General features: G+C 46.6%; 1 protein-coding gene across 1 annotated transcript in view; it reads right to left on the reverse strand.

Moving 5' to 3' along the window:
• The window catches only part of TAF5 (TATA-box binding protein associated factor 5), a 29,256-nt gene that overhangs the window by 9,531 nt on the left and 2,155 nt on the right, over nt 1-17,570 (reverse strand). The window contains exons 2-6 of the mRNA XM_082268449.1: nt 17,188-17,428; nt 10,800-11,115; nt 9,031-9,194; nt 7,900-8,035; nt 7,256-7,376 (exon numbers count right to left, since the gene is read on the reverse strand). Coding sequence (XP_082124575.1) covers nt 7,256-7,376; nt 7,900-8,035; nt 9,031-9,194; nt 10,800-11,115; nt 17,188-17,428 — 978 coding nt within the window. The remainder of the gene's footprint in view (nt 1-7,255; nt 7,377-7,899; nt 8,036-9,030; nt 9,195-10,799; nt 11,116-17,187; nt 17,429-17,570) is intronic.

Below are 17,570 nucleotides of genomic sequence, written 5' to 3' on the forward strand. Positions count from 1 at the left end.
AAAGAGCTTTCTTCTGGTTGGTATTTAATCACTCTTTTTTTTTTGTGCTATAAATGAAAAAAAAAACAAATATTTTGCAAAAAAATGCATTTTCTTCGTTTCGGTTATAAAATTCTGCAAATTAGTAATTTTTCTTCAGAAATATTGGCCAAAAATTATACGGCTACATAATTTGTTAAAAATAACCCAAATAAGTATATATTTGAGCTTTGTGAAGGTTATGGAGTCTACAAACTATGGTGGCAATCATTAAATGGTCACACCTGATGTACTGCCAGCCTATCATTTCTTGAGACACTAAACAAGCCAGGAAAGTACAATACTCCCCTAAATTACCCATTTTTGGAAAGTAGACATTCCAAAGTATTTAGTAAGGCATAGTGAGTTTTTTGAAGTTTTAATTTTTCCCCACAATTCTTTGCAAAATTACGATTTTTTTTCCCCACAAAATTGTCATATTATCAAGTTATTTCTCACACACTGTATAGGCAATACTTGCAACTACACCCCAAAACACATTCTGCTACTCCTCCTGAGTATGGCAATACCACGTGTGAGACTTTCACAGCCTAGCCTAACATCCAATTAGCATCTTCAGGCATTCTAGAAGCATAAATTACACATAATGTCCTGACAACCCATCACACTTTTGAAGGCATTAGAGCACTAGGGTAATTGAAAGGCCCACAAAAAATTCAAGTTAGACTTACCGGTAACTTGTTTTCCAATAGTCTTTCAGGACAGCACCTTAGAGAGATGGCTCCTCCCTCTCCTCATCAGGAAACACCCCATCCACCAGATTTTAAAAGGAGGCTTCTCCCACCATTCATCAGTTTGTAGAAGAGTACCTCCGGCCCATGCTGGAACACATAAACAGATATGGTTAATCACAGCAATACATTTTATACAATAGGGCGGGATCCTCCTGCTGTCCTGAAAGACTATTGGAAAACAAGTTACCGGTAAGTCTAACTTGAATTTTCCCTAAAACGTCTTTCAGGACAGCACCTTAGAGAGGATTATCGAGACTTACTCAATTTAGGGAGGGACCACAGCTTGCAGGACCTTTCTGCCAAAAGCCTGATCTTCAGCTGCCAAAAGGTCCAACCTATAGTGTCTTGCAAATGTAAAGTAGCTTGACCACGTAGCCGCTTTGCAGATCTGATCTGGAGTGGCACCAGCTTTCTCTGCCCATGTAGTGGCTAACGCTCTAGTAGAGTGAGCTCTGATCCCCTGTGGGGGAGACAATTTCATTTGGGAGTAAGCCTCTGAAATAGCGGATCTGAGCCATCTGGCTATTGATCCTTTTGATGCCTGGCGACCTTTTTTGTTGCCAGAGAAAAGAACAAAAAGAGAGTTTGATGATCTAAACTCTTTAGTAACCTCCAAGTAGTGTGTAAGAACCCTTCTTACATCTAGGTAGTGAAAGCCTTCTTCCTTATCTCCTGATGGATTAGGGCAGAAGGTAGGTAACACAATTTCTTGTGAGCGGTTTCTCGTTGAAGCTACTTTTGGGAGAAACCCTGGATCTGTCTTGAGAATTATCCTGTCTGGATATATGGACAAGAAAGGTTCGATAGCTGATAAAGCATGTAATTCACTGATTCTTCTTGCTGATGTTATTGCCACCAAGAAGACCGTCTTGAGGGTAAGGTTTTTTAGTGTAACCGTTTCTAGTGGTTCAAAAGGTTCCTTTGTGAAGGCCTGAAGGACCACCGACAAGTCCCATTTGGGGAAGCTTCTGACAGGCACTGGTCTGGAGCGGGTAAGGGCCCTGAAAAATCTGATGATTAAAGATTCTGAAGAAATGGGCCTTTCCCAAGAATACCCCCAGGGCTGTAACTTGTACCTTGAGGGTACTTACTGCCAAACCTTTTCCTGCGCCCTCCTGTAGGAACTCCAAAATTGAAGTAGTACTGTTCAATTTTTGATCTTTCGATTCACACCAGGTATTATATGTCTTCCAAACTTTTGCATATATATTCCTTGTGACTTTTTTCCTACTGGAAAGTAGAGTAGCAATTAATGCGTCTGAAAATCCTTTCCTTTTCAGCAGTTGCTCCTCAGATACCAGGCGGTGAGCTTTAGCTTTTCCACTTCTGGATGATAGACTGGACCTTGAAGCAGTAGGTCTTGACGAAGAGGGAGCTGAAAAGCAGGTTTGACTGACAGTTGAAGGACAGTCGAAAACCAAACCCTTTTGGGCCAATAGGGTGTGATCAGGATCACTGAGGCTCTTTCCATTTGGATTTTTCTCAATACCAACGGAATGAGCTGGAAGGGGGGGGAAGGCATACCCCAACCTGAACCTCCAGGGATGTGCCAGGGAATCTACTCCCAGAGAGTTGTCGCTTCTGTGGAGTGAGAAGTAAAGTGGAAGTTTTGCGTTTTCTTTCGTTGCAAACAGATCCACCTCTGGCTTTCCCCAAGTCTTGGTTATCAACATGAAGACTTCTGGGTTCAAGCTCCATTCTGCTTCTCGGATCTTCTGCCTGCTTAAATAATCCGCCACACTGTTTAGTGTACCTTTTAGGTGGATTGCTGACAAGGAAAGTAACTGCCTTTCCGCCCATTGCAGAATTTCCGTTGCCAAAAGCTGTAGGGTTTTGCTTCTTGTGCCCCCTTGCTTGTTTAGATATGCCACTGTAGTGGCGTTGTCTGAAAGGACTTGAACATGAGTCCCCTGAAGATTTTGAGAGAAGGCAGTTAGGGCTAGGCCGACTGCCTTTAATTCCTTCCAATTTGAGGATTTTCTTGTCTCGGTCTGAGACCAAACCCCCTGTGCCAGGTTTTGGTTCCAGTGGGCTCCCCACCCCCACCTGCTGGCATCCGTTGTTAACCTCTGGTCTGCCGGGAAGGACCAGGCCAAACCCTGAGACAAGGTTGTCCGATTTCTCCACCACCAAAGGGACCTCTTGACCTTGGTGGGGATTTTTACCTTTAAGTCCAAAGTCTCTGGATTGTGATCCCAGATTCTGAGGAGGAAATATTGGAGTGGTCGAAAATGCAGCCTTGCCCATTGGACAGCTGGAATTGATGCAGTCAGGTTTCCAAGGACTGACATGATCTCTCTGATCGACCACCACTGATTTGTTTGTAGCCTTGCTACCAAATTCTGTATTTTGACCTGTTTGTCTTCTGGTAGGAAGATTCTTTGTTCCACAGAGCATAACTGAAACCCTAGGAACTGAACCCGCTGAGCCGGTGTGAGATTCGATTTCTTGATGTTCACTATCCATCCCAGAGCTTCTAGATGACCTCTTGCCTTGTGCAGGTCCTCTTGAAGTTTTTCCTTTGACGGGGCAAAGAAAAGCAGGTCGTCCAGGTAAGGCACCACAGAGATTCCCTGAAGGTGGAGGGGAGCTAGACACTCTGCCATTACCTTCGTAAAAATACGAGGGGAGGATGATAGCCCGAAAGGGAGTGCTTTGAATTGGATATGGAGCATTTCCTTTCCCAGATTTACTGCCAACCTTAGGAATCTCTGTGAGTGAGGGGCAATAGGGATATGTAGGTAAGCATCCCTTAAGTCGATTGATGCCATGAAGCATCCTTTTGTTAACAGGGTTCTGACTGTAAGAATTGAGTCCATTCGAAACTTTTTGTACAGAACTGACCTGTTTAATGGTTTCAGATTCAGTATAAGACGAAAATCCCCCGATGGTTTCTTTATCAAAAATATGTGGGAATAGAATCCCTGATGTTGTTCCTCCACTGGAACTGGACAGACAACTCCCTGTCGCCTCAGGTCCTTTAACAGGTCCATCATAGCCAGGGCTTTTTCTGCATCTCTTGGGAGGTTTGTGACAAAGAACCTTTCGGGTGGCGTCTCTGAAAACTCTATGTTGTAGCCTTGGGACAGCATACCCAGAATGTATTGATTTTCTGTTATGGCTGCCCAATAGGGGAGGAATTCCCTCAATCTTCCTCCCACCGGCAATGTCTTGTCATTGTGTTTTGTTGGTTGACACAGGAGGATGGAAGAGAACACCTCCTTTCCCTTTGGGTTTTTGTGTCGACCAGTTTCTTCTCTTCTCCTGGGGTCTGCTATTTTGCTGAGCTTTTTGAGGTCGAAAAAGCTTCTTTGCTGCCTGTTTCTTCTTCACAGGAAAAGACTTCTTTTTGTCTGCTGTTCTATCTAGAACAGAGTCTAGCCCAGGCCCGAATAGTAGATCCCCTTGAAAAGGAAGTCCACATAGCTTATTTTTAGAAGCTGTATCTCCAGGCCATGTCTTTAACCAAAGAGCCCTTCTGGCTGAGTTGGATAAAGCTGCAGATCTTGCGGTCATCTTCACTGACTCTGCTGAAGCGTCAGAAATGAAGGCTATGGCCGTGGAGAGCGTGGAAAAGGAATCCAAAATTTCCTGTTTAGGTGAGTCTGCTGTGATGTGTGCTTTTAGCTGGCTAAGCCAGTATTCCAGATTCCTGGACACACAGGTTACTGCCATGGCAGGTTTCAGACTCCCCATGATGGATTGCCAGGATCTCTTAAGTTGCTGGTCCATCTTCTTATCCATGGGATCCCTCAGTATTCCCATGTCTTCAAATGCTAGGTCTGTTGACCTAGAAACCTGGGAGAAGGCTGCATCAATCTTTGGCATCTTATTCCAGGGAGCTCCTGGGTCCTCATCAAAAGGAAATCGCCTTTTAAAGGCTTTAGGGAAGAAGGTTTTCTTTTCCGGATCAGTCCACTCATGTTTTATTGCATCTGAGATGGTCTGATGTACTGGGAAGATACGGCCCTTAGGCTCTTCCAAGCCTGCATACATTTTGTCATGTAGGGACAGTTCCTTCTTTTCTTCCTCTAGACCCAGGGTGATATAAACTGCCCTCAGGAGACCATCCACTTGCTCTAAGGATAGTTTGTATTTAGTGGGCCTGCTTTGTGCCCCTCCCTCCTCTTCTTCCTCTGAATCCTCCTTGGAATGTGAGGGGGAATTATCTCCTTGGGTGGAAGGAACCCCTTCTGTCCCCACCGAAGGAAGCAATTGTGAACCCTGAGAGGACAGTGAGGCTGATGGCTGACTCAGGGCAGGGTCCTGTAGGGATGACCGAAAAGATTGGATGGTAGCATCCAATTCCTTCCTCACAGATGCGACTAAATCGCCACAAACTGCAGATGCTTCTTCCTTTACTAGTGCATCAATACATCCCTGGCAAAGTGTCTTTTTCCAACTTTCCGACAACTTTGCTTTGCATGAAGGACACTTTCTCTTGAAAACAGTTTCAGAGCTTTTAGCCTGGAAGACATGAATGGGAAAACATACACATGCTTCTTAAAAGTCAGCCTGATTCTCAGGGCCACCAAAGGTGCACAGAAAGACATTTAAAGGGAAGTCCCATGTGCCCTGACAGGCCCCCAGCCACCGGGGGGATAGTAAAAGGGACGGAGAGAGACCCCACAGTAAGATAGGCCATATAAAGATACCCCTTACCTGGGCCTTACTGGTGCCTGTGCCTGTCCCACTCGCTGAAGAAGCTTCCATCGCTTGGCAGCGGTATCACCCGTGGCTTCGGTACCGGTTCCGGAGACCAAAGCGCACCTGCACTGGACCGGATCCGGAATAAGGCACCAGCTTGCTCCTCCCTTCTTCCTCTGCGTCCGGCGGAAATGACGCCATACGCCCCCCTGCAGAACGCTGCCCTTTCCGGAACCTCACTTCCGGTCCGGACGAGCGTCACTCGATCCGGAGAAATGGCGGCAAATTTGAAAAAAAAAAGGCGGCGGAAGCCTAAGAAAAATCGTTCCGCTCCTCCAAGATGCCTTCCCAGGGCTGTGCTCTGCGGGGTCCTGACTCAGCCTAGAGCACTGAAGAGGAAGAAGGAGCCCATGCACTGCAGTCGGTCGCGTGAATGGGAGAAGCAACCGTCTCCAAAAAAAGGGTAGGTGGACGTAGGAAGCCCGGTCTCTCAGGATAGCACCTTAAGAGCCCAGCTCCCACAGAGGTGTTCCTCGGCCGGAGGAAACACAAAAACTGATGAATGGTGGGAGAAGCCTCCTTTTAAAATCTGGTGGATGGGGTGTTTCCTGATGAGGAGAGGGAGGAGCCATCTCTCTAAGGTGCTGTCCTGAAAGACGTTTTAGGGAAATACCCCATTTTGAAAGTGAGCATCCCAACACAATCTAGAAGGCATAAAAAGTCTTTTGAACATGTCTTTCCACAAGTTTTTGGAAAATAGTTTAAAAAAAAAATGTTTTTTTTTTTTTTTTTTTTTTTTACACAAAGTTGATCATTTATAAGATATTACATAGCATGTACATAGCAAAAATTACACCCCAAAATACATTCTGCTACTCCTGAGTATGACAATTCCACATATGTGGGATTTTTACACAGCCTGGCCACAGAGGCCCAACATTCAGGGAGCACCGTCACATGCAGTAGGGACATAAAAATTTTCAAATCTAATTTCCTGACTATCCATAACACTTTTGAGGCACAGATGAGGCACGGATAAGGCATCATTAAGCACTGCTACAGTCTCCCTCCTTTCCTTGCAATACTGTACCGATCGCTGTGTATAGTGTGCAAGGAGAAAGCGTAACCGGACAGGCTGAAAGGGTTGCGGTCATTGGCCCTTTACCACAATCCGTAGATGCGCCAGGTTCACCACGGACGTTTTGAGATTCTGGGAGCACGTTAATGTAAACCCTCCCAGAATAAGCCGAGCTGTATCTGTCATTCGGCTATGGCCCAGTCGGCAAGTGGTTAAGTTACAGCTTGAGCTACAATGCTTGTAAAACACTGTGCAAGACAGCCAAGCCATTTTTAGACGATATGCAAAAACATTACAGATTCAATTGCTAGCTAGCTACAGCTGCAAATTAAATATGCAGTATTAAGTTACATTACCAAAAAGAAAAAAAAAAAAAAAAAATGGTATTTCTGACCATAATAAAAGTTTTTTAGCAGTAGGGGGGAGGGAGCTACATGCCTTCAACCTCCCAGATGTGTCTAAAGTTAAAGACTCTAGTGGTGTCCAACACTGCAAGAACGTGAATATTGGATTCAATTGAGGCACTAATGGTAGGTATTAAAATTTATTTTTACCTATACTTTGCTAACATTTCAGAAGCAGCATGATGTGGATCTGCCACATTGGCAGGTCTCTGTACAGACACTTAAACGGTCATATGAAAACAATCTTTAGATTTTTTGTAACAGACACTAGGATCACTGACAGGAAAAGCTAAGGCACATTATTTGTATACACATTTAACTCATTACCAAGACAAAAAAAATAAATAATTTACCAGTTGTGCTTTTGACACTTCTAAGTTTTTTCGGCGTTAGACTCCACACACGCACAGTAGAATCTGCAAACCCTCCTGCAATCATGCTGGAATCATCTGTAACATCCACCGCGGTCAAACCCTGCACAAACAAAACTTACATCAGAAAGGCAATGCAAATTAAGGCTAAATTCACACAAGCGTCTAAACAGTGGTAAAAACAAGCCGTTGATTTTCATTTTTTTATTCCACTGGAAACCACCCACTTACAATGTGACATTAGGACCGCTGAGGTCTGTTCACATTGGCGTAGCCACCATGCTTCACGGTGCAGCAATTTTAACTCCGCATGTCAAGTTTAGCAAGTGAAGTCGTTTGTTAATCTCACCCATTGACGTGACCGCACTGCAACCACACGCCAAACAGTATTTCAAAGTGGAAACCCCCTTAGGGTGATGAATGAAAACGGACAGAAATTTAGAAGCGATAGTATTGCCTCCTGAATGCCTGTAAACCAGCTATAAAATAGCCTTTGAAAAAGCAATACACCAGGTATTACTTCTCAGAGGGGCAGTAGAGCCTACCGTCCAAGTGAAAGAGGCCTAAGGGTATAGATACCAACAGTTTAACTGAAACATGGCATTTAGTAGATTTATTTTCCATACCTGGTATGCATTAAGGAATGAGTAGAAGCAGATTGAAGGCAGTGAATCAGGACCAAGGCGAACCCTTTTGGCAGCTTCCTTCATAATCATAATTTTATCGAGTTTGTCAGAATCCTTTAGCTCTGGAAGAGGAATCCTAAACAATATAAAAACATGTCAACTAACAAACGGGGCTCAGTGTACCTAACTGCATCAGAGCCTTGAAGTTAACATTCCTATTGGTCACGTGGAAGAGACAAAATTAGTGGAACTATATATTCATTAAAGCTTAAGAAAAACGGGGAAAAAAGAAAAAAAAAAAGTCAGCAGAAGGGACATTTACCTTTATTGAGATCTGTATCCTCCTTTTGCCAAAAACCCATCACCTTCAATACAACTCACCCCCTCCCTTCCCCAGCCACAGTAATCTTTCAGTGCAACAACAGTGAGAACAGAGGCTGTGGCAGGCACTCATGAGTGCCCGACTATGCCCACCCTTTCCACTGATTGATAGGCCCCCCCCTCCAATCCTAGATCATGCCTGTCAGCCGTAGTTCTATTTAACCCGTCATACCAGAAAATTACCACAGCGGAGGTGGGGGACATCGGAGGGGCAACATTTTAGCAAAAAAAAAAAAAAAAGACAGCAGCAACGTAGGTAATCTTGGGCTTAAACAATTTTACACGTTTTCGCAAAACACAACATGTACAGCTGAGATTTAACTTCGTATCAAACTTCACAATCACCTACACAGCAGCATTAAGACTGTTGACAATGAGCATGCTGATAATCTGCTGCTATGGGGTGGAAAGGACATTACAGTATGCCTTAATTATTGCTCAACTGTAAGTGATGTCATCCACCTGACTACACTGTCCTATTAAAACTGTACACAGACCTACAAATACTTGGTAGCTTAAGCTCCTGCCTTACACATTTTCCATTTGTGTAAGCATCTGTTTAACTTTTATTGCTGACAGCAACTCAATTGTATGTGTGCGCTGAATTTCCTGGACATGGCGATAACCAATGTGCGTCAATAGAACTAAATTAATCAAAAGGAGTGGGGAGCCAACTTCCACAGTCAAATTCTTAGATCCTTTCAGCCATTTGAAAGCTGCTCAAGAAAGTTCTTTAATTGTAAAATTTACCTATTCTGGGGTGGTGCATTAGGGTCCTGTTTCTTGCTTTTTGAGCCTATGCTGTCCTTTTTTGGCTTCTTTTTCTTTGGCTTCCCTTCTTCATTTTCTCCTTCTTCATCTTCATCATCTAAAGGGACTTCAATCTCTGGTTCCTTCAGAAGGCCAAAGAAGACCTACAAAATAAAGTCAACATTTAGAAAAGCAACTTATAACTGGACACATCTAACACTTAGAGCAGGGGTGTGGAACCTACGGCCCGGGGGCTGTATGTGGCCCTCGAAGTCATTTGGTCTGGCCCCCCCCCATGCAGCTGAGTCTGTCTCTCAGCTGATCTGTCAGAACGGAGCCGATGCTTCCTGTATAGTTCCGGCTCCGTTCTGACAGTCTGAGTTGAGTCACAGGCGGAGTGATATTAAATGCACTCCGCCTGTGACCAATACAGGAAACATCGCCTCTTCCTCCAGCGCGGAGCTGCTGCTAGCCAGCATTTCCCGCCAGCAGCACATACCAGCCAGAGCCAGTGGTACCTGCCAGAGCCAGCAGTACCCACAGCAGTACCAGCCAGAGCCAGCAATACCAGCCAGAGCCAGCAGTACCCACAAAGGTACCAGCAACAGTACCAGCCAAAACCAGCAGTACCTGCCAGAGTCAGCAGTACCCACACAGCAGTACCTGCCAGAGTCAGCAGTACCCACACAGCAGTACCAGCCAGAGTCAGCAGTACCCACACAGCAGTACCAGCCAGAGTCAGCAGTACCCACACAGCAGTACCAGCCAGAGTCAGCAGTACCCACAGCAGTACCAGCCAGAGTCAGCAGTACAAGCCAGAGTCAGCAGTACACAGCAGTACCAGCCAGAGTCAGCAGTACACACAGCAGTACCAGCCAGAGTCAGCAGTACATACAGCAGTACCAGCCAGAGTCAGCAGTACCAGCCAGAGTCAGCAGTACACAGCAGTACCAGCCAGAGTCAGCAGTACACACAGCAGTACCAGCCAGAGTCAGCAGTACACACAGCAGTACCAGCCAGAGTCAGCAGTACACACAGCAGTACCAGCCAGCAGTACCTACAGCACAGTACCAGCCAGCAGTACCTACAGCACAGTACCAGCCAGCAGTACCTACAGCACAGTACCAGCCAGCAGTACCTACAGCACAGTACCAGCCTGAGCCAGCAGTACCCACAGCAGTACCAGCCTGAGCCAGCAGTACCCACAGCAGTACCCACAGTACCAGCCTGAGCCAGCAGTACCCACAGCACAGTACCAGCCTGAGCCAGCAGTACCAGCCTGAGCCAGCAGTACCAGCCTGAGCCAGCAGTACCAGCCTGAGCCAGCAGTACCAGCCTGAGCCAGCAGTACCCACAGCAGTACCAGCCTGAGCCAGCAGTACCAGCCTGAGCAAGCCAAGCAGTACCCACCAGCAGTACCTGCCAGCTGTACCCACCAGCAGTACCTGCCAGCTGTACTTTTCAAAACTTACCACCACAAAGAGTCAACTGCGCTCCAGACTGACCGACGCATACCTGGAAAACCAGGTGCGAGTAGCAACATCATCAATACCAGCTAACATCACAAACCTCAAAGAGAAGCAGTTGCAGCCATCACATTAGGGGTGAGTTAATTAAATTTTTGACCAAAGGCACATTTTTAAGTTGCTAATTTTGTACGGCCCCCGAATGATTTTATTAATACCCAAATGGCCCTTGGCAGAAAAAAGGTTCCCCACCCCTGACTTAGAGGCTTGTTCAGGTCATACATATCTGCTTGAAGTACACACCTTGACTTTGTTTGCTTCACGCTTTGCTTCCCCAGACAAGCTGCCCACCATAGCATCTATCTGTTGTTTGCTACGTGGCATGCCATCAAATATATCAATGTACAAGTGTTCCTGTACTATGCTCCATATCTGATTGTTCTGCCTCTCCTGTAGATGGCGCTTAAGAAGCTGATAAGAGTCCCGGGATATTCTTAGCACAAACTTGCTTGTCCGAAAGTCCAACATGGTTTCATTGCCTTTCATGTGCTCCTTCTTGGAGAGGCTGGCTAAAATACGTAGATCATCTTCATAGTAACATTCCTGGTCCCCATGAAATCTTTAGAATAAAATTGTTACAGGTTAGCTACATATTTAATTCAATGCATACACTCTAAATTGAAATTTACTTTAAAAATCAAGATGAAAAGGTGTTTTTTCCCAAATATATTTAGTATATTAGTAATAACATTTTATCAGGGTTAAAACCTACTGTAAGCTTATCGTGCGCTGCAATAAGGTTTTGTGCAGGAGCCCGATTCATTATGAATAGCACCCCAAAACACCTTCCCAGCACACCTGCATTTCGCTGCCAAAAATGCTTAATGCACAGTTTTTGGTGCTTTGTGGTGCACTGGGAGGAGGGTGGAATATAGCCTGCACGGATGACCCCCCCATAGCAACCAGCTTTGTAAAAAGGAAGTGAGCCAGGAGCACCACAGAAGAGGAATATCTGGGCTGCTCTGTACAAAACCATTGCACAGAGCAGGTATGACAGGTTTGTAATTTTAACTATAGAAAAAAAAAAATTCCCTTTTACAATCACTTTAACAGTTTGTGCACCTCAAAAACAACATTTAAAAGGCATAGTCCACCTTTTGGAAAAAGTACAATAACCCCCACATACAGGGGGGGGTTGGGGATTTTTGACTTACCGTAAAATCCATTTCTCTGATGTTCATTGATGGACATAGCTCCTGATCTTAACCAATGGATTATACTACCCCCCTACAAAAGTACAATAAGTCAAAAATCCCATTTTCTCTTTCATTCATTGACGGACACAGCTCCTGATCTTCTTAACCATTGGGACGCCCCAAAGCACTGTTAAACATGAGGGGTGGGAACAGCAAAAAAAGAAATTCTCAAAGCTAAACTATAGCCAAACAGGTAAACAGGAGCGCAACCAAAACAACTGGAGCCCATCTGAAAACAATACCCCCTCAAAGAGGATCAGGTCCTCTTAAACCGCAGCCTGCAAAACCATGCGACCAAAGGAAGCATCCGCAGATGCCAACACATACACTTTATAAAACTTTGTGAAAGTGTGCACTGAACCAGGTGGCCGCCTTGAAAACCTGCAGCACTGACTTCTGATGACGGAAGGCCGAGGAGGCACTGAACACCCTAGTAGAGTGCGCCTTGACCGGGAAAGGAGGAACCTGACCCTTGATGGAATGGCCTGAACCACTGTCTGATCCATCTGAAAATGGTCGCAGAGGAAGCGGACAACCCTTTGAGGCCCATCAGTGAGCACAAATAGGGAGTCTAATTTCCTGAAAGACTCCATAGCTGCCAGGTACACCCTAATCACCCGGACCACATCCAAGGCATGCAAAGCTATTTCATTCAGATGTTTTGGCCTAGAACACAGGCAAAGAAGCACCTTATCCCTGTGAACAACCAAGGTGGACAGGATAACGCCAATTCTGACACCCTGCATGCAAAGGTGATCGCCACCAAACGGCCACCTTCCGGGATAGTAAGCAGGGGAACCTCCTGAAGTTTCTCAAAGGGAGACTTCTGGAGGACAGAGCACCAAAAGGAGGTCCCCAGGCAGTAACGGAGACCGCACTGGAGGAGCCAAGTGTCAAACCCCCTGAAGAAAAGTACGCACCAGGGAGTGTTTGGCCAAGGACCGTTGAAAGAAAACCACTAAGGCCGACACCTGGCCCTTGATTGTACTCAAGGCCAGTTTCTGCTCAACCCCCATCCCTCCTGTTGAAGAGGTCAAGATCAGAGCCACCGAAAGAACGAGGATGAACCCAAAAGACTCACACCATGCAATGCACGTCTTCCACGTACGATGGTAGATCTTCCTAGAAGTAGATTTCCTAGGCAAACCTCTATGCATCAGCGCCTGGCGTTCCAACAGCCAAGCCGTCAAAGCCAGCAACTGTAAAGTACAATGGAAGATTGGTCCTTGGGACAGCAGATCCTACCTGAGAGGAAGCTTTCAAGGACCATCGGAAACCAGCCGCACCAGATCAGCATACAAAGCCCGGCAAGGCCAGTCCGGGCCCACTAGAATGACCGGAACACCTGCCTCGATCCTCCGTAGAAGTCTTGGCAGAAGCTGGAGAGGAGGAAAGACTTAAATTAGACGATACTGACCCTACGGGGCCACCAGCGGCAAAGGATCCCGCAACCAAGCCAAAAACCTCTGCACCTTTCTGTTGAGCCGGGACACCAACAGATCCACCTCAGGTATGCTCCACTGGAGGAGACAACTGATGAAACACCTCTGGATGAAGGGACCACTCCAGTTGGTCCAAGACCTGCCCACTCAATTCACCTGCCAGTTTTCCACCCCAGGAATGTGTACAGCGGAGAGGACTGGAACGAAACATTCTGCCCACCTTAGAATGCCGGCTGCCTCCAGAGCCGCCAGGACACTTCTTGTGCCCCCCCTGGTGTTTGACATAAGCCACGTCCGTGGCATTGTCCAACTGAACATCCATCCTATGAAGATGATCCATCCAATGTTCCAGGCACAGTCTGATCGCTCAGAGTTCCAAGACATTGATCAGTAGTCTGGACTACCAGTGTACAGATCCCCTGAGCAGAATATTTGCCGAGGACGCCTTCGCACCCAGACAGGCTGGCATCCCCGGGGACCACTGTCCAATACAAGGGGAGGAAGGATTTGTCCAGCCAAAGAACAAAGCCACCATATCAGGGACTCTTCCTCTCCCCGGCTCGGCCGGATCGGATTGTCCAGAGACTGCAGAGTCTTGTCTTATTTGGCCAGAATCTCCCTTTGCAGGGACCTCGTATGGAACTGCAAACGGAATGACCTCAAAAAGGTAGACACCATCAGGCCCAGCATCCCTATACAAGTCCGGAAGGATGACCATCTGCTGGACAGCAGGAGACAAGCAGCAGCCTGCAGTTTCTGGAGTTTGTTCAGAGTAAGGGGCACTCTGGCTAAGGCCACAGTAAGACCCAGATAGTCCAGCTCTGTGGACGGAACAAGAGCAGACTTCTGAAAATTCAGAATCCAGTCGAACTCCCTCAGTTTGTATGGTGATTTCCAGGTTTTCCACCAGAGCAGAAGGAGACTCCGCTCGCAGAAGGAGGTCTTCCAAGTAGCCCAGTAAAGCAACCCCCCATTGGCTTAACAATGCAAGCACCGGGGCTAACACTTTTGTGAAGACCAAACGCGAGACCAAAGGGTAACACCACAAACTGATAATGCTCCTCTCCCACGGCAAAGCGGAGGAAGCCCTGGTGACCGGCACATATTGGAATGTGAAGGTAAGCATCCCTGATGTCAATAGAAAAAATCCCCTTGATGCAGGGATGCCACCATCGTGCGAATGGACTCCATTCTGAACTTCTGCACCCGCACAAAGCAGTACAGCGCCTTGAGGTCCAAGATTGAATGCACATTGCCTTCCTTTCTGGGAACTGTAAACTGGTTCATCAATTACCCATTGAAGGAACAGGTCTTGTACTGTCCCAGACCCTGTAAGCGGTCTGGGGACAGGTGCAAGTTGGAAGGAAAGAACCTTGCTGGGGGGTAAGAGAAACTTGATCTTGTAGCCAGACCGTATGACCTTGTGGACCCACTTGTCTTGTACCAGGGAAGACCACGGGTCCGGAAACCAGCGAAGACGTCCCCCCACCCCCGATATAGGTAAGGCGCAGCTTCTTCCTGAAGGAGCCTCGTCCGTGGGTATGGCTAAACCTGCTTTCAGGCCGGCCAGACCAAGTTTGGGTGAATCCACCAGAGGCCCTGAACAGCTTTGATCCCTAGTCAGTCGCCCCTGAGGGACGAAAAAAAAAAAGAAAAAAAAAAAAAAAAAAAAAACTTATGAGCCAAGAAGGATGGCCCACGTCTACAATGAGGGTCCTTGCCCTTAATAACTTGTGGAAGATGGTGCTTTCCCCCCTCCCCTTCCCGTGAGACCCATTATTGATGTCATCCAGGGTAGCTCCAAACAGGTGATCTCCTTGAAAAGGAAGATCAGTCAAGGCCTTCTTAGAAGTCTGGTCTGCAGACCAGCATTTGAGCAAAAAAACACACCGAAGGACCACTGCTGAAACAGAGCCTAGCGACTGGGGGAGCCGTATCCAAAGAGGCATCACAGATAAACTGCAGCCCCTGGACTAACTGGTTCGCCAACTCAGCAAAGGCGGGGGGAGCTGCTCCCCCTCCAGGTCACGGCGCAAAAGTTTAGCTGACTCGGTCAGAGTTCGCAACACCAGTGCAATGGTAAATACCAGCCTCAGTGCCAAAGTAGCCAGGGTGTACATATTGCGAGCAACAGCCTCCGCCTTTCTGTCAGCCGGGTCCTTAAATGCTGGGGACTCTTCAACAAGAAACACGGTTGCTTTGTTCAATTTGGAGACCGGAGGTTACACCACTGGTGGAACAGTCCACTTTTTAAGAAGGGACTCATCCTAGGGGTACGGCATAGCAAATAGCTTAGGGACCACAAGGGGACGCTTTGGCTGTTCCCACTCCTTAGCAGAGAATCTGTCAAAATAGGCAGGGAAAGGAAACACCTTTGCTACTCTGGATAGGTTGCGAGCGCTAGAGGACACCAACGCCTCTGTGGCAGCTTCAGCTGCGTCCTCCATTTTTAAGGTCTCACGCAAAGATACAATCAGTGCATCCACCAGCGCCTTTTCACGAGCGGTTGCAGAAGTGGAGGAATCATCCTCCAAATCTCAGAACTCAGGGTACGTGGTCGCAGACCCAGCAGAGTGTCCCGCTCTGCGGCCAAATCAAAGTATCTGAGGAGACAGATGAGGCAGGGGGCGCTTTTTGCTAGCCTGTCGCCCAAAAACCACCTCCACCCGATATGGCCCACAGGGACCACCAGACCGATGAGGGGTGTGCCTAATGGGAAGGAGGAGGAGAACCCAGGGGTCCAACCGTCCCATGAATGGGCCCACATCCATCCCAAAACCCTCCAGGGGGAGAGGAGAGAGTCATTTACCTTACAAGGAACTAGGCAGGCACCGCTCCAGACAGAACCTCCTCTCTATCGAAATGGGGGGTTGTCGGCCAGGAGGACGCTGCTACTCGGGCCAAGAACTGGTCGTATACGACTTCACGAGGCTTTTAACTCGCAGGTCAGCCCCCGTCTGGTGAGGCTAGGTCACGGCCGACCTAGCACGGAGCAGAGGTCTGCACGCGCTCGCTGGCCAGGCTGGGGTGACCACTAGACCTAGATTATTCAGCCCCTCACCCAGTTTGGCGGTTGATTGTAGATCTCACAGGAGAAAAAAAAAAAGAATTCTATCTAAAAAAAAAAACTGCCAGGACTAGAAATCCCAGCAAGGAACTAGGCCCTTACTCAACTAGGCAGAAAAAACTGGAGTACCTATAGCAGAGAGAGGGAGTATACCCCAATGGGACTGCCTATAGGCGTAGCCAGACTTTTTCCACCTAGTGTCCTACTCCTGGATGACCAGGAGCTGTGTCTGTCAATGAACAAAAGAGAAATATGCTTCACTTTAGAACCTGCAAAATATTGCAACTGAGATTAGTGGATAGCAGTAGCAAAGCAAAGGCTCATGCAGACTCTCTGTCTAGCACCAGATCTGAACGGACTTAGGACCTCCCCTATGGAGCGGATATAGCAATAAATTACAAGTGCAGATACAGCACGCTTGTGCTCAAATGAGATCAAAGAGTGCCTCTACCACAGTGGCAGGTGGGACCTGTAGTTTTCCATTCACAGATCTGGTAAATGGGTGACGTGGCTGTGCAGGCAGTCTCAAACAGCTGCGCCAAATTCGAAAGCTGAAAGGATGCTGCAGGGAGAAGAACCCAGCGATTCAGGTCAATGTTGGGTCATTTGGGAAGAGGAGTGGGGAATGGGACAATATTTCATGGTAAACACTAAACAGGAGTCCTGGACTTGGCCTCTAATTTTTCAGATCTGAACTGGAGTTTTCTTACTAAATTTACTTTTATAATACAGCTCAACTGCGATTTAATTTATAAAAAAAAAAAAAAAAAAAAAACAGTTATGCTTCAAATAATCCAAACCGATTACTGCACATTAATTTCAAAGGAAGATGAATCCATCCCCTCAAACCTCTGCCAGTTGGTAGCTGTGTTGGTCAGGGCCACTGCCTCAGAAAACCCACTGACAACCCTTTGAACATTACTCACTTATCAAAGAAAGATTTGGCTTCATTTTCATGCTGATTGTAGACCAGCTCCAGGTACATGTGAACAAAGAGAGGGTAGAATAACTGAGATAATTCTGCACGATGACAGTCCAGTACAGACTCAATGAATCGTTTTAGGCCGCTGTAATATTCCTCGTAAAGAGCTGGATCTCCTTGTTGAGTATAAGCAGACAGAACAGCACTGACATCTGGCTGGTCCTGTGGGCCACTATTCAAAACTCCTAAAAAGGAAAAACAAAATCTACTTTATCAGAATTGTTAAAAAAAAAAAAAAAAAAAAAAAAAAGAATGTAAACTAGTAGATTTTAACTCTTATAACACACCATCCCTAATGAGTTCACGGAAATGTATCTCTTTCATTTT

Source organism: Pelophylax lessonae (genome assembly GCF_965119305.1).
Source record: "Pelophylax lessonae genome assembly, chromosome: 9".
Taxonomy (NCBI): Eukaryota; Metazoa; Chordata; class Amphibia; order Anura; family Ranidae; genus Pelophylax; species Pelophylax lessonae.